The sequence below is a fragment of the Anabrus simplex genome, chromosome 1, assembly GCF_040414725.1.
Source record: "Anabrus simplex isolate iqAnaSimp1 chromosome 1, ASM4041472v1, whole genome shotgun sequence".
Taxonomy (NCBI): Eukaryota; Metazoa; Arthropoda; class Insecta; order Orthoptera; family Tettigoniidae; genus Anabrus; species Anabrus simplex.
This window is the reverse complement of record NC_090265.1, coordinates 856,379,834-856,396,902: the sequence shown is the minus strand read 5'-3', so window position 1 is coordinate 856,396,902 and position 17,069 is coordinate 856,379,834. Positions and strand designations below refer to the sequence as shown.

Below are 17,069 nucleotides of genomic sequence, written 5' to 3'. Positions count from 1 at the left end.
TAGAATTAGATGGAAAAAATATCTGTACATAATCATCAATGATCTGCATTTAGGACTGTCGCCCTGGTGGCAAATTCCCTATCAGCTGTTGTCTAGACTTTTCTTAACTGATTTCAAAGAAGTTGTAAACTTCACAGTATTCACAATTTTCTGATTCAACATCTTTTTAGTTAAGTTATTGCATAAGTTGGCTTACTTGTGATTCGATGACTGAAATCTTGTACAATGATGTGACATACAAACTGAGAGAATACTGAGCGGTTCTTCCCAAGATAATTTTTTTTTTTTTTTTTTGCTAGTTGCTTTACGTTGCACCGACACAGATAGGTCTTATGGCGACGATGGGACAGGAAAGGGCTAGGAGTGGGAAGGAAGCGGCCGTGGCCTTAATTAAGGTACAGCCCCAGCATTTGCCTGGTGTGAAAATGGGAAACCACGGAAAACCATTTTCAGGGGTGCCGACAGTGGGGTTCGAACCTACTATCTCCCGAATACTGGATACTGGCTGCACTTAAGCAACTGCAGCTATCGAGCTCGGTCCAAGATAATTTTGAGTAGTAAAGAAAACTCGTGTCCTCATCCCAAGATGGTGCAGCTCTTTTCAGGCACACCCCTATTGGAGGTGAGCTGCATGTACCATTTCAATCACATACCAGCTCTCCTGCCATTCTTAAATTTCTGGCAGTACCGGGAATCGAACCCGGGCCCCCGAGGACGGCAGCTAATCACACTGACCGTTACGCTACAGAGGCGGACATCTTGAGTAGTCATGAGCATGACTCGTTAGGCTAGAGAGCTGAGTTGAATTAATTGTCGAATGTCAACCAAGTTATGATACTAAAATTCATTAAACTAATAAATGTCGGGCTGAGTGGCCATATATACTGTTAAGTACCCTGCAAAAATCATTGGAAGGCTTACTAAATCTATTTCTGTTAATGCATCATACAAATCTATCCCCTACTTATTCACTGAAGCATTTATTAACAAAGTCAGTTCATAATTCCTTATTAATCTGATTACAGGTATATACACCAACATCTCCTGTTCAACTGTGTCTGTTATTCTTGGTCGTCTAACATACAATGCTTATTTACTACACTACATGATACTACTGTATGACCTGGGAGCAATGCGAGTGCCACGCTATCTATCATTTTTTACCACGGTAAGTTAAATATTCTTCTTCTTATTATTATTATTCAGAATTCAATACAATATACACATCTATAATTCTTGAAGGAATTATTTATTAGACCTACTTTACAAATTCACAGAGCTGAAATATACATCTATAATTCTTGAAGGAATTATTTATTAGACCTACTTTACAAATTCACAGAGCTGAAAAATTCACCTGAGGCTACCCTTCAAGACAATCCAGGAACTAGTCAGGCATGCTACCTCAATAAAGTTAGACTTGCCACAAAGTAGCACAGACCAGGTCAGCTAAGTAAATACCCATCACTGCTACAGGTATACCATACTTGATTAGATACCCTGTGGTCTTGAGTTTGAATCCAAAGAGATCCAAGAATTTTCAACTCAGTGAATGACATGAGGGAGAATCTCTTTTGTGGCCATTAACTCTACTGAGTTGCTTGCTGAAAAGTTTTTTAAAATTCCAGTATGTATGTTTTTGTGATAAATCACCTCTGAATTTAAAAAAAAGTGCTGACTTTTCCAGCCACATAATATTTTTCACTACTGGTATAAAGAATACCATTTAGTATTTAATAAGGTTTATGAGTGAAAAGTAAATGAAGATTAAAATAATAACTGAATTTGCTGTTCAAGTATCAAAACAATCGTTTATAAATTTACTTCTGAGTAGAAGATAATTTAAATTGCCAGCAGTAATCTACCATGATTCCATAAATATGGCTGTGGTAACATATATTTTATGAAAGTGTTACCAGTATTACCAACAAAAACTATTCTTAAAAATAAGTGATGAATGATTGTTGGTGAATTTAGCTGGATACTGGAATACTTTTTTGTTTTATGATTTGCTGTATGTTGCACTGACATAGATAGGTCTTATGGCAATGATAGGATAAGAAAGGCCTAGAAGTGGGTAGGTCGTGGCCGTTGTGTGAAAATGGTAAACCACGGAAAACCATCTTCATGGCTACTGGCAGTGGGGTTTGAACCCACTATCTCATGGGTGTAAGCTCACAGCTGCGTACCCTTAACCGTACAGCCAATTAACCTGGTGGCTAGTTTTTCTTGACACCTCTTTCATTCCTGTAATGTAATGTAATATAATTATCTGACATGACACTTATTTGGAATCAGGTAAGCAGAGCATTATTAGACTGAGTGAACAAGTGCTTTATTGTTCCATGAGGGAGTTATAACTTCCTTGGAGCACTATTTCTATCCAGAATTCTTTATTTAGTGTACTATATATAAAATCTTTCACTTTCATGTTGCAGTGGTGGATTTTGTGGTCTCAACAGTATTTTCCCTCAGTTTTACTCCTGAATAAACAATGTACACTTCAGGTGCAGGGAAATCTGACATATTTCCTTTTGAAACTTAGTTTAGTGAAAGCGTTCTTCTCCTTTCATCACCATTATCCAAAGAGCTCCTGGCTCAGGCTATGAGTCATTGACCTCCATTCACTTCTCGTATCTTCCTGGAGACATAGGAGATATGCTTTGCTTCTGGGGTACTCCTTAGATCTTTGTTCCAATACACTTTGACATTTCATATAGGCTATTATTACAAAGAGCTCACCACACCCAAAGGAATTTTATACCTAACTACCAGGTTTCAGTGGAAAAATGGAAGAGATCTGATACTTTGAAGAATGAAGGTATCAGACAAAGAAAGTGAAGGACAAGAAAGGGGTGAAAATATAAGACCTTCTAGGCCTTATAAACCTAGTACTATTGGGGTTGGAAAAGACCAGGAGTTGACCAAGGGAGGTCAGATAGGAAAGATGAATGCAAGGAGCTTTACACAAGGAAGTGGAAGCAATGCCAGACTCAGCTAAGGGAACCATGTTTGCCAACCCATGCTCCAAAGTTCAGAGCCCTTCGTTCATTTCAGTCGCCCCTTACGGCAAGCAGGGATGCATTCTACCACCCCCATCCACAGGAATATGTTATAAGCATTGCAGTTATATAAGGCAATAATAATGGTATTGTCATAATTTTAACAAATTATAGAAGTCTGAAAAGTTAATTTATTGATATCCGTATTATTTTATCTGTTATTTCCAAGACAATGAGTTTTCATTTTAGTAAATTAGCATAGATCTATCTCTAATGAGATAAAACAAGTTTGTTACTTTCATCACTCTGTCTCAGTCTGATTGTTGATAATATGAAAGAGGAAGTACAATTGGGCAACTGTTCTCTAAAGTAATTGAGGTATGAGTAATGCTAATAACACCATTCCTAATGCAGCCAGTTCCTGTATTAAATGATGTGAAAGTATAACTTTCAGGAATGGTTGGTACATACATTTCAATGGACTTGGCAGACATATATAATAGCAATGTGTGGCTCAGTGAGGAAAGCAACAGAGGAAACTACTTCACTCTTCATTTCCCTAGAATATTCTTTCAGCCATACCAACAGCGGCTCATTGGTTCATGTGATGGGGAGGCCAGGAATAGTAAAATTAAATGCACATATGTATTAGTTGTACCAAATTAGAGTTTAAGTGCATGCTAACAGCTAATAATAAAGCCGCTATTTACCGCACAAATTTCCACACTTATACTTTGAAGGAGCCATACAGCCAGCTCTCGGCACATATGCATCACATGTCCTATGAGGCCTCTGCAAATTTAACTGCTAGCATAGAAGGTTCACTGGTTACCATGGCAACGATGGCATCACAAGCATAGTCGAGCGGCCTGGCTATGTCTGGCTAAATGTTTACACCATCAATTGCTCTCACCTTTATAGGCTGTACGTACCAGCCTACATGCTATGCTAAATTACATCAAATGATAAAATGAACATGATGAATCATTGCTGTATGCCTCACATTGTGCATATAAAAATATATTACTTTATTATTAAGTATGCAGGAGGAATCCAAACAAAAGGTGTGAAATTTGGCCGTGAACTTCTGGTAGGAAATAAATTAGGTTCCCCGTTGGTTCACTAGAAAATCCAAATGTTTCCGAAATACAAGTAAAGGAGGCCAGGACTCCCATGCCTCCGCCCAAAAACTGCCCCTGAGCTATACCTGATTCCAATCAGCCTTTAGATTGAGGATTTAACAAACAAATAGATTAATGAATATATTTGGTTTAATAAAAGAAATAGATCAGGTATTTAACAAACATTGAAATGTACCTCTTACTTCAGATATGCTATTTGATAACCTGGGTGGCCTAAAGTAACAGGTGCTTTGGAGAAGTAGATCTTCACTCCAGACTTCCAATATGTCGGCAAACTCTCGAATGCTGCAGGTTCATCTTAGAAGCGAAAGAGTCTTTCTATGACTCATTAAATGAAGGTTAAATCATTGTGCGTGAGGGTATTTGTTGACATTATGACTTCGCTCACAGTAGAGCATTAGTAAATGTTTCAGATGAATATTATTTGTTACAAATGAAATAGGGTTGTTATAGTAATGACAAGCTGGTGGATATGCTGTTACTCTATGAGTGAAGTCGAAGAAATGGATTCCCTTTTCTGGGGCTACATGCATGTCATAATTTATGCAACACTATCTGATTACAGGGATGATCCTGAGATCAGGATTAGGATCGAAAGTGGAAGTGTCACACCTTATGTGCTGTCGAGGGTGCAATAAAGTGTTATGAAGTGTACAGTGATGATGATGATGATGATGCCTCTTGTTTAAAGGGGCCTAAACTCTAGTTAATGGGCTCCCAAGAGGTGTAGAGTGCTGCGTGTGCAACAAGAGAGTGCGTACAGTGGATATTTTGAACTTATCTTGTAAATAAAATGGTATGGTAATACATGAAAATGAAAACCTACAACCTGTTTTCCAGTCATTCACCGGGTCAGGGATGGAATGAATGAAGCAGATATAGGCTATTAGTACGATGGGGTCGCCACTCCCAAAGTGATTTATTAATGACTGATAGATGCTATGAAATGAGAATGGAGAGTGTTGCTGGAATGAGAGATGACAGGGAAAACCAGAGTACCCGGAGAAAAACCTGTACTGCCTCCGCTTTGTCCAGCACAAATCTCACAGGGAGTGACCGGGATTTGAACCACGGTATCCAGTGGTGAGAGGCTGACGCGCTGCCGTCTGAGCCACGGAGGCTACGATAATACATAATAAAGAAATTATGCTATTTATTTGAATTTTTTTTGCGAGTGGTTTAAAATTGCACTAACACATTGAAGGTTTCCAACGATGCAAGGATGGGAAAGGGTTCAGATTGGGAAGAAAGTTGCTGTGGCCCTAATTAAAATACAGCCCCAGCCTAGTGTGAAAATGGAAAACACTCTTCGGGGCTGCAACGGTGAAATTCAAACTCACCATCTCCTGAATGCAAACACACGCAGCTATGCGATCCTAACTGCATGGCCAACTCACTGGATTTTTCATTCTATTGCTCGAGGTTTTCACCTTCAGAGCATACTGTTCACTGCACAGGTAAAGCAGAGAGTTGCCGATCTGTCAGGAGTTCAGCTTAAAAATGCACTTCTCTTAAGTCCCTGTTACTTTAGCCCACCCAACTTACTGAACTGGTTGTCTCTGAAACATGCACTGTAGTACTCAAAAGAACATAGGGGTATACCTAGAAAAAGATATGAAAATAGAAAATTCAAGATAATACTCATGCAGGAGTCTCGTTGAATCCCAATATCTTGAACTGATTTTTAACATAATTAACAGTCTAGTAAACAAAACATGTCTTTACAGGAGTGTTATGAATGGTGTATGTCAATATCATGACTTGTCATTTAAGATAGGACATAAAAGCTTTCCAGTCTGTCATCTTAATTCCTTGCACAGAATGAGTTACCGGTATGTGTGTTTGACAGACTGGAAAGTTATGTCCTATTTGACTAAGTTGACACTGGAAAGTATGGCTTTCTTCTTAATAAATGTAATTTAAGATTCAAAATATCTAGGTTCTAGCAAACATGAAAGTGAAATTTCATTGTGGTAATTTATAAATCTATTGCTTTTCTTTTAGTACATAGTTAACTGTATTTGTGAAGATTAAATGATTAAAACATTAATTTAAGCATCCATCAATACTTGTCTGTTTCAGTGTAGGGCTGTAATCGCAGACATCTTTATTGCCTACCTCACTGCATTCGTTACAGTACTCTCAATAGAGATGCCAATCCGTGAAATACTGAAGAAACTTATCTATGGGAAAGAGGTAGTGAATTGAGAAGTAAGAAACTATGCAAGGGAATGAACAAGTGACCAGTGTTTTTCCTATTATAAGTTCCTATTCATGTTACCCCACATTTTCAATTGGCATGCCAAGAAGAGAGCAGGATCATGAGAGTTATATTTATCTTGTTTTAATTCTTTGCGCAGAATTAATTATGTATGGTTTGTGGCAATAAAATATATCTGATTTATAAAAGTTATCTCTTCTCCTTCTTCTTGTTCTTGGGTTTCAGTTTCCAGTTTTCTACTTGTTCAGGTTATGAATCAAGGACCTCCATCATTGCCTGTCTCTCCTCACTCTCTTCCTGCTTCCAATATTTCCTCTATTTTCCCTCCTTTTCTTCTCTATGCTCTTCATTGTATCCAGCGTCCAACTTGTTGGCTGAACGGTCAGCGTACTGGCCTTCGGTTCAGAGGGTCCCGGGTTCGATTCCCGGCCGGGTCGGGGATTTTAACCTTAATTGGTTAATTCCTACAGAACGGGGGCTGGGTGTATGTGTTGTCTTCATCATCATTTCATCCTCATCTCGACGCGCAGGTCACCTACGGGAGTCAAATAGAAAGACCTACACCTGGCAAGCCGAACCCATCCTGGGATATCCCGGCACTAAAAGCCATACGACATTTCATTACTGTATCCAGCCACCTCTTTTGAGCTTTCCTTGTGGTCTTTTTTCTGCTGATTTCTTTGTAAATACTTTCTCTGGAACTCTGACTTCTCCCATTCACATTATATGTCCATACCACTTCAGCTTGCTTGTACTATCCTGTCCTGTAGTTCTGAAACTCCAATCCTCTTTCTGTTATCTTCATTTCTGATTCTATCTTATCTTCCCTAAGATACCTCCAAGGAATCTGATCTTGTGTAGTCTATGTGTGGATCTTCAATCTTGATAAATAATAATTAATTTGAAAACAAACACTATCACTATAATGGTCCCTATATTTTCATATTAACTGTTCATCAAGATTGAAGATCCATACATAGACTGCACCAGACATGCTCACGCTGGCCATTTCATCCCCCGGGTGCCTAGCACTGAAAGCGGGCGGGCTGGCTGGCGATGAGTCACAGTGACGTGGTCACGCCACAAGCTGTGAGGGTTAGGCAAAGTTCTCCCTGTCACTCTTGATCACAGCGGTGATACACGAGTTTGAAATGGAGGCAGTAATTACTGAAACAAAGAGGGCAGAAATCCACGTCATTTTAAATTTATGTTGTAAGAAATATGTTATTTACGTTCACTGCAGTTTATTTATTTTGACCGGGTACAATAAAGAGGCCTACAAACTCAAATATTTTTGTAATGTACAGAATGAATTATTTTCAGTGTTAAATTTTAAGAGGTGATTTAGAATAATTTCTAATACAATCAATCAATCAATCAATCAATCAATCAATCAATCAATCAATCAATCAATCTTGATCTTCATTTAGGGCAGTCGCCCAAGTGGCAGATTCCCCACCCGGTGTTCTCCTAGATTTGTCTTAAATGATTGCAAAGAAATTGAATCCTGGATATCTGCTATATCTTGCTGGAATCCTACAAGTTGAGTTTCAGTGGAATAACCTTTCGTAAACACGAACTGCCTTCTGTTAAACCAGTTACTAATTTTGTAAACATGTCTAATATAAGCAGAAAGAATGCTTTCCCAAAGCTTCCATGTGATGCATGTCAAACTGACTGACCTGTAATTTTGAGCTTTATGTCTATCACCCTTTCCTGTATACACAGAGGCTACTATAGCAACTCTTCATTGATTTGGCATAGTTCCTTCATGCAAACAATAATAAATGAGTTACTTCAGATATTGTACTATATCCCAACCCATTGTCTTAAGTATATCTCCCGAAACCTTATCAATTCCAGGTGCTTTTGTAGTTTTCAACTTTTGTATCTTACTGTAAATGTCATTGTTGTCATAGGTAAATTTTAATACTTCTTTAGCATTAGTCACTTCCTCTTTCTGGACATTATCCTTGTAACCAACAATCTTTACATACTGCTGACTAAATACTTCTGCCTTTTGAAGATCCTTGCATACACACTCCCCTTGTTCATTAATGATTCCTGGAATTTCCTTCTTGGAACCTATTTCTTCCTTAGTACCTAAACATACTCTTCCATTTTTCACTAAAATTTGTATGACTGCCAATTTTGCTTGCCATCATGTTATCCTTAGCTGACTTCTTTGTTAGATTCAGTTTCCTAGTAAGTTCCTTCAATTTCTCCTTATTTCCACAGTCATTTCTAATTCTATTTCTTTCCAACCTGCACTTCCTTCTTATTCTCTTTACTTCTCTGCTATAATATAGTGGCTCTTTATCTGTCCTTACCACCTTTAAAGATACAAACCTGTTTTCACATTCCTCAACAATTGCTTAAAACCCATCCCAGAGTAAGTTTGCACTTTTATTTACCATTTTCCACCGATCATATTACTTTTTAAAAACTTCTTCATACCTGTTTTATCAGCCATAATGTAATACATAATAGTCCTACTCTTAAGACCTTCCTTTCTATCACATTTACTTTTAACCTTGACAAAAATAGCTTTGTGATTACAAATACTATCTATTACTTCAGTTTCTCTATAGAGCTCATCTGGTTTTACCAGAATATTCTTCCCTCTAGTTGGTCCCATCACTTTCCAAATCAGCTGTCCTTCCCATATTAAATTTTATTTAATTTGTTGCTCATGTTTCCTATTGTTCGCATTACCCTCCCAATTGACCTTTGGTAAATTGAGATCACCCGCTACAGTACTGTTCCTTTGCATATTGTTTCCCACATAGTGGATTATCTTATAAAATAATTCCATATTAGTGTCAGTGCTACCCTTTCCTGGTCTGTACACTGCAAAGAGATCAAGTTGCTATTATCTTTAGAGATGAGCTTTACACCTCGAATTTCATGTTTGTTATCTTTAACTTTTTCGTAGCTCACAAATTCTTCTTTCACCAGAATGAATACTACCCCTCCTACCATTCCTATCCTATCTCATACACACTCCAGTTCTGTGATAAAATTTCTGCATCCACTATATCATTTCTGAGCCATGATTCAACTCCTATTACAATATCTAGTAAGTATATATCTATTCAATTACTTAATTCTATTCCTTTCTTTGCAATAATTCTGCAATTCAACACTAACATTTTCATGTCATCCCTATTTGACTTCCAGACCCCTGCACACTTATCACTGCTCTTTAGATCACCCTGTTTCCCTGAACGTATCTCCCTATAACCTTTCTAAACAAATTTCCTAACTTATACGTACTACTGTGGTATATTTGAAGGCCCATATATATGCAGATCCCTATCTCCTACCCACCCTTAGGATCTAGAAATCTCACTCCCAGTTTCCCACATACCCACTTCATAGTCTCATTTAAGTCCCCAATTACCTTCCAGCCAGTATCCCTCCTGCACAGTATTTCGCTGATAACAATTTCAACTTCCTTAAAATTCACCCGTGCTGAATTTACCACATCCCACACATCCCCAACTATGTTGGTACTTATACTTGCTTGTTTTACGTTGTTGGTGTCAACATGAAACACTACCACCTTCTCCTTTTCCTCCTTTTCTCTTCTACTTTCCTCAACATCTGCCTTAATCTAATTCCTGGATAACACTCTACCCCAGTTCCCTTTCCTCCACACACTTTCCCCACATGTCTAACAATAGAATCCCCCATGACCAGAGCCTCGACCCTACCCACCTCATTTGATCCCCTACCCCCCTGATCATCTTTCTTGATGGCTGCAGAAGCTACTTCATCCTCCTTTTTTTCCCTCCCATGACCCTGTTCCACCTGTCTTTTCCTATCCTCTACTGTACATTTCCCTTTCCGATTTTCTTTTCTTCCTACTTCCACATTTCTCAGCAACAGTTTCCTGTTCCCCATCTTCCCTCTGTTGTTCTACCTGCAGTGACTCGTACCATTTTCTCACAGACACCTGTCCTAAATTCTGATCCTGCAATACAGAGTTAAAGTGGTTCGTCTCATCGTCCATCTGCTTCGGACCGACATCTTCCTCTTCAGCACAGACGGCATCTTTCCAGCCAAAGCAGACGGACATCGGACGATTTGCAGAGGACATCATATGTAATGGGGCTAGCCTCCCTAAACCTACTTCAGCACCGGCTGTCTTTATTCCAACCAGCCCATCTCCTTTGATGGATGAGGTCATCGCCGATTTACGGGCAAAGAAGATCATCGTGCAACAGGACATCACCCATGCACATCCCCTTTTTCTGGCAGCCAAACCAAACGGCGCGGCTAGGATCATTCATGATCTTAGCCGATGGATACCTCATTATTAAATCACCAAATTTTCACTCGCTGGCCCCACAAAAGGCCCTTTCCCATATTCCTCCTTTCACCCAAATTATTAAACTCGACCTAAGTCTGCCCCTTTTATCCTTCTACGTGTTTGGTTCTAAAACATTTTCTTGTATCTTCCATATTTATGGGTTAGATTGAGTTCAAAAATTTGAATAGGGTGAAATTTGGGTACATTTTTAATGCTTTACATTATTCTTTTGCATACTTATGTATAAGCTAGAATCATGAAATTTGGTTCACATATGACCTTCAGTCATGTCAATATGCGCAACAAGCGCAACAAACTTGATGACTCTATCATTCCTATAAGTGTGTCAAACAATGAAGTATCACCAAATTTATGAACAACCCAGAAATACAGCCAAATCTAACGTATAAGGGAGAGAGAGAGACGACCAAATGTCATAGGACAAAAGTTGTAGATCACTCCAAATTGAACTGAGATTGTGCCATCCGTTTTATGATACGACTCACCGTTTAGCCAACAAATACCTCAAAAGGAATGTCTGCACAGTCATTAAAATTGCCTCCATATTTCGATATTTTTCGGGGGTAAATAGTGAAAAAATTTGAACATCTTGAATTTTTTCCGTCGGTTACAGGCTAAAAGCTACAATTTCGCCAAATTTTCATTTTCTAGCTCGTCTGGCAGATTGTGCCGCCATCTTGATTTGGGGGAAGGGAGATAACAATTAGGAGATTCCTGCAAATTGTTTAAGCCCAGGAAACCTATAGGTTGTCGCTTTGGATAAATTATACGACTGTGTTCTTATGCTGAGCCCAACATTTGAAGCCCCCAGCGTGCGCCCTTCATGGAATTTTGAGAATTTTCGACTTTTCTAGGGATCCTGGGGTCATCAGCTTCTCCGGTACCGTACCAAGTTTCAAATTTCTGAGATTTCTGGAAGTTCCTCATTAATTCACGTCTACTGTATTTTCATTTCATACCTTTATATATAGATCGCTATAGACCGATTTGCTTTTATATATATAGATACATCGCAATTGGGAAATATCCCGGTGGCAATGGTCACTTACAGTGGTGTGATAATAAAGTTAAAACATAATTACCCAACAACTACAAGAAAAACAAAATTACTACCGGTACAACAAGAGTACAACAAGCAATTCCATGGAAAGAAAATATTACAAGAAATAGTGCTAGTTTAACATTCTAAATCCATCATCATATACAAATTCGCATACAACTTCAGTATTTCCAGTGCTTAACACTACGGCTTACATTACTGTAGGTTGAGCTTACTACTAGCTTAACATTATTATCACTTGTAAACTTAAAACTCAACAACAACAACAACAACAACAACAACAACAACAACAACAACAACAACAACAACAACAACAACAACAACAACAACAACAACAACAACAACAACAACAACAACAACAACAACAACAACAACAACAACAACAACAACAACAACAACAACAACAACAACAACAACAACAACAACAACAACAACAACAACAACAACAACAACAACAACAACAACAACAACAACAACAACAACAACAACAACAACAACAACAACAACAACAACAACAACAACAACAACAACAACAACAACAACAACAACAACAACAACAACAACAACAACAACAACAACAACAACAACAACAACAACAACAACAACAACAACAACAACAACATTCTATGGAAAGAAAATATTACAAGAAATACTACTAGTTTAAAATTCTTCAGTGCACTCCCCCCTTCCCCGCTCCTCCCATCTTCTGCTACACTTGAAAGGCGTCGCACAACGCCACTGTGTCCTTTTCTGACATTGCATCCAATTGCCCACTCTATAACACGGGTGATGGCTTCTTTTTTTATCGTAATGGATTCTGCCATTTCTGCCATTTCTTTGGATCATATCGGGTAAATATGACGTATGTTCCAATACCTCCTAACCCCAGCTACTCACGAGATCCATCACGACGTTAGCAGTGGGATACGGTGCAGTTTCTTAAAGGATGGTGGGAGTCCTTGACGGCAAATGTTGACGAAGATGGTGTTCTGAAAATACCAGTACCTACTGTAATAAATTGCATTGATCGTCTGCCTTGATACAGCATGGTGCACTGTGACCCCATGGATGCCATACGTCACAATAAACATCACCTTCACACCGTCACCTTGTACAAAGCGCTATTTCTTTGGCCGTATTAACCCGGTATGACTCCGTGCGAGTATATTCTTTTCGCATAACTGAAGGAACCCCTTCCTAGGAAGCACTACGACACAAGAGAAGCCATCACCCTTGCTTTAGATTGGTCTCTGCTGGACATCGCCAGAGTTGACAATGTGGCAGAGGGTTGGTAAGCATAGTGGGAAAGTACATCGAAACAATATATATGCTTTTTTTCCCTGCCTATAAATCCAGGTGCAAATGAGAGCAGTGTTGCCATAACCTGTTTGTACATAGGCTACATCTATTTTCTTTGCGAGAAAATCGGAGAAAAATATATACAGGTGTATCCATGATGATGTTACAAACTTTCAGGCATGATGGAGGACAGCAAATGGATCAATTTGAGATAAGGAACCAAATTCCGGAAGTGATCGAGTCAAAAGTTAAACAAAATTCTACTCATTTAAGTTTGTTTACCTGCACAAGTTTGACAAGCTGCTCCATTTACAACAAATGTACAAAATGGCGTCTCCCTGCGTCAATGCAGGTATGGCATCGTCGCACAAAGTTCTGTCGTACGGTACCCGTTTTAATATTCCCGGTGTCGTTTGAACAGCGTCGCAGGTAGCGAGAATTCTTGCCGAGAGATCCTCTCGACAGATTTTTCTATAGCTATTGTAAATATTTATTAAAAAAGCAGTTTTGCTGAAAATGAATAAAAGAACAGTGGCTAATTCAAAGCTGAACCTCAAACCTCCTCGCGGTAGAAGCTGGAAACTAGAGAACTCATTAGGGAAATATAGAGGAACTCTCGCAGATCATATCTTAATATTGTTTCAGAATCTAATTACGCTATGCAAGGTGGTGGTGGTGGTGATTATTGTTTTATTATTTTCAAGAGGAAGTACAACTAGCCAACCATCCTCTAGGCTATAGAATATAACACTAATCAGAGAGAAAAAATGGAAGTGGTCCGACACTTCGAAAAATGAAGATATCGGCCAAAGAAAGACAAGTGCCATGAAGGGCGTAAAATGAAAACAATCCTAGCCCTCGAATGCTCTAATAGCTTTGGGGCTGGTAAAGAACAAGAGTTGACCAGGAAGGTCGGATAGGACAGATGACAGTGAGGAGCTTGGCACAAGTAAGTAGAAGTAGACCTAATGCCAGGACTCAGCTAAGGGCACCGTGGTTGCCAACCCAGGCTCCCAGGTTCACTCGCCTCGTACTACAGGCAGGGATACCGTGGGTGTTATTCTTCAGCCCCCACCCAAAGGGGGTCGCTATACATGGGACTCCGAACGGTCGCTTCTAGTACGTAACCAGAAATAACTTTTCCTGGTAGTAACATAGCGTTTGGTTGGGAATTACGTCTCAGTGATAACAGAAATACTTCTCTGTCGAAATATATATTATAATTGTTCATTTAAACAGGTACGGTATGTTATAGTGTTTCTTTGTGTTTCGACAGACTGATAATATTCAGAATACTCAGAAATTGCACTGTCACATTATGAGGGATCACAGGTAGCGTGTTTAAGAAATCATGGAAAATTTACTGAGATAAGAAAGACAACATTACTTATGCCTGGAGGTTGAACGGATATAAGCCTGCCCTCAGTTTCTTCTAATGGCCTTGACTAACGACACAGGATTGTGCTGTGTCGTTTGTGTTTGACAGCCCGTGTGTATCAACAAGAAAAAGTTCACTGGGTGCAGTATCGACTTCTTCAGACTGTAGACAATTTCAATATGTGTATTAAGATAGCACTTCTTCTCAACTTGCTAGGTAAGTACATTTGCTCATGTCCTTTGGGCCTGTCCGCTTGACCATAACCTGAAACACAGTAGACATCATACAGGTAGTTCCATGAGCTGAAGCTCCCAGGGAAAGACGATGTTGAGTTCACGAGGAGGCACACGGTGTTTCTCTTATCCTTTTTATTAAACAAATTGTTTTATGAATATTGAATTTTCACGACCGCTTTGTAATTGAAACCAACTTTCAATCTATTAGGTCGTGTTACGTACATTTAGTACACGTTGAAGAGATGTTAAGTTCGTTCGTAATCTGTTTACCCTCCAGGGTCGGTTTTTCCCTCGGACTCAGCGAGGGATCCCACCTCTACCGCCTCAAGGGCAGTGTCCTGGAGCTTCAGACTCTGGGTCTGGGGATACAACTGGGGAGGATGACCAGTACCTCGCCCAGGCGGCCTCACCTGCTATGCTGAACAGGGGCCTTACGTTAGGTACCATCCCGGCATTTGCCTGGAGGAGAAGTGGGAAACCACGGAAAACCACTTCCAGGATGGCTGAGGAGGGAATCGATCCCCCCCTCTACTCAGTTGTCCTCCCGAGGCTGAGTGGACCCCGTTCCAGCCCTCGTACCACTTTTCAAATTTCGTGGCAGAGCCGGGAATCGAACCCGGGCCTCCGGGGGGTGGCAGCTAATCACACTAACCACTACACCACAGAGGCGGACGAAGAAATGTTAAGTGCAGAACAAAAATACGCGAAATCGGGAGGTTGTGGGTTGGGATCCCACTGGTGTCCGGTAGACCATTTTTGTTCTGTTAGGTCTTATGACGACGATGGGATAGAAAAGGTCGAGGAATGGGAAGGAAGCGGCCGAGGCCTTAATTAAGGTACAGCCCTAGTATTCACTGGTGTGAAAATGGGAAACCACGTAAAACCATCTTCAGGGCTGCCGACAGTGGGGTTCGAACCCACTATCTCTCGGATGCAAGTTCACGTCTGTTAATGGATTGCAGAGAAGAGTAAGTAGAATGGCAATATAACCTGGCTCAATGTCTGCTACCGTTATAGAAGCAACCATCAGATAGGAAACTAGTACATTATAATGTTAATGGCTTTACGTCCCACTTTTGCGGTTTTCGGAGATGCTAGGAAACTAGTGAGGGACAGCTGATAGAAGTTCACAACGTAAAGTTCAGCATTTAAGAACTGACTGTTTCCTATTATGGAGAGAGATATAGTTTGTAAGACATCAAGGTATTTGAACTTATGATCGGATACCGAGGAACAATTCCTAGTTTGTTGGTAAAATCTCTAGGGAGTACAAATTAGAAAATTCGTTCATCAAGCGACTGGCGCTATGTACTTTCAGATCACTTCGCTTTCTGAAAAATCACCCGTGCTGCATTTACTAGACACCCCATGGCGCTACAACCCTGATGGGCCTCGGCCTACCAAGTGACAGCAGCTCAATTCGAAGGCCTGCAGATTACGAGGGGTGCGTGGTCAGCGTAACAAATCCTTTCGGCCATTATTCTTGGCTTCCCGCCGACAGATAGCTTTTCAATCGTTCTCATGTATGTTATGTCGGCTTCAAACCAGCCCTCAGATCCAGGTAAAATTTCCTGACCTGGCCGAGAATCAAAACCTGGACCGCCGGGTAAGAAGCAGGTTCACCACCGCGAGATCTACAGTATTATCGTGTCCTATGGATAACAAACATTGTCTGCGAATGTTATGTTTAGCAAATATTTCTTTGTCATTTGTAATAATAATAATTTCGTGTGGCTATTACTAGCCGAGTGCAGCCCTTGTAAGGCAGACCCTTCGACGAGGGTGGGCGGCATCTGCCATGTGTAGGTAACTGCGTGTTATTGTGGTGGAGGATAGTGTTATGTGTGGTGTGTGAGTTGCAGGGATGTTGGGGACAGCACAAACACCCAGCCCCCGGGCCACTGGAATTAACCAATTAAGGTTAAAATCCCCGACCCGGCCGGGAATCGAACCCGGGACCTTCTGAACCGAAGGCCAGTACGCTGACCATTCAGCCAACGAGTCGGACTTGTCATTTGTAATTTTACCTAAATATTTCTTTTTCTTTCTTTCTTTCTTTCTTTCTTTCTTTCTTTCTTTCTTAATCCGTTTTCTCTCGGACTCAGCGAGGGATCCTACCTCTACCGCCTCAAGGGCAGTGTCCTGGAGCGAGAGACTTTGGGTCGAGGGATACACATGGGAAGGAGGACCAGAACCTCGCGCAAGCGGCCTCACTTGCTATGCTGAACAGGGTCTTTGTGGGGGATGGGAAGATCGGAAGACATAGACAAGGAAGAGGGAAGGAAGCGGCCGTGGCCTTAAGTTAGGTATCATCCAAGGCCGCACTAGATAGACAGGCCACAAGGCTCGGACCGTGACGTCACGCGAGTGGCTGGCGTTCAGCATGGTAGTATAC

General features: G+C 40.3%; 1 protein-coding gene across 1 annotated transcript in view; it reads left to right on the top strand.

Moving 5' to 3' along the window:
• Nucleotides 1-6,522, top strand: part of LOC136857274 (nose resistant to fluoxetine protein 6) — a 75,236-nt gene extending 68,714 nt beyond the window's left edge. Inside the window, exons 12-13 of the mRNA XM_068225016.1 lie at nt 1,026-1,168; nt 6,227-6,522. Of these exons, the coding sequence (XP_068081117.1) occupies nt 1,026-1,168; nt 6,227-6,352 (269 nt within the window). The 3' untranslated portion in view covers nt 6,353-6,522. The remainder of the gene's footprint in view (nt 1-1,025; nt 1,169-6,226) is intronic.
• Nucleotides 6,523-17,069: the final 10,547 nt, after the last annotated feature.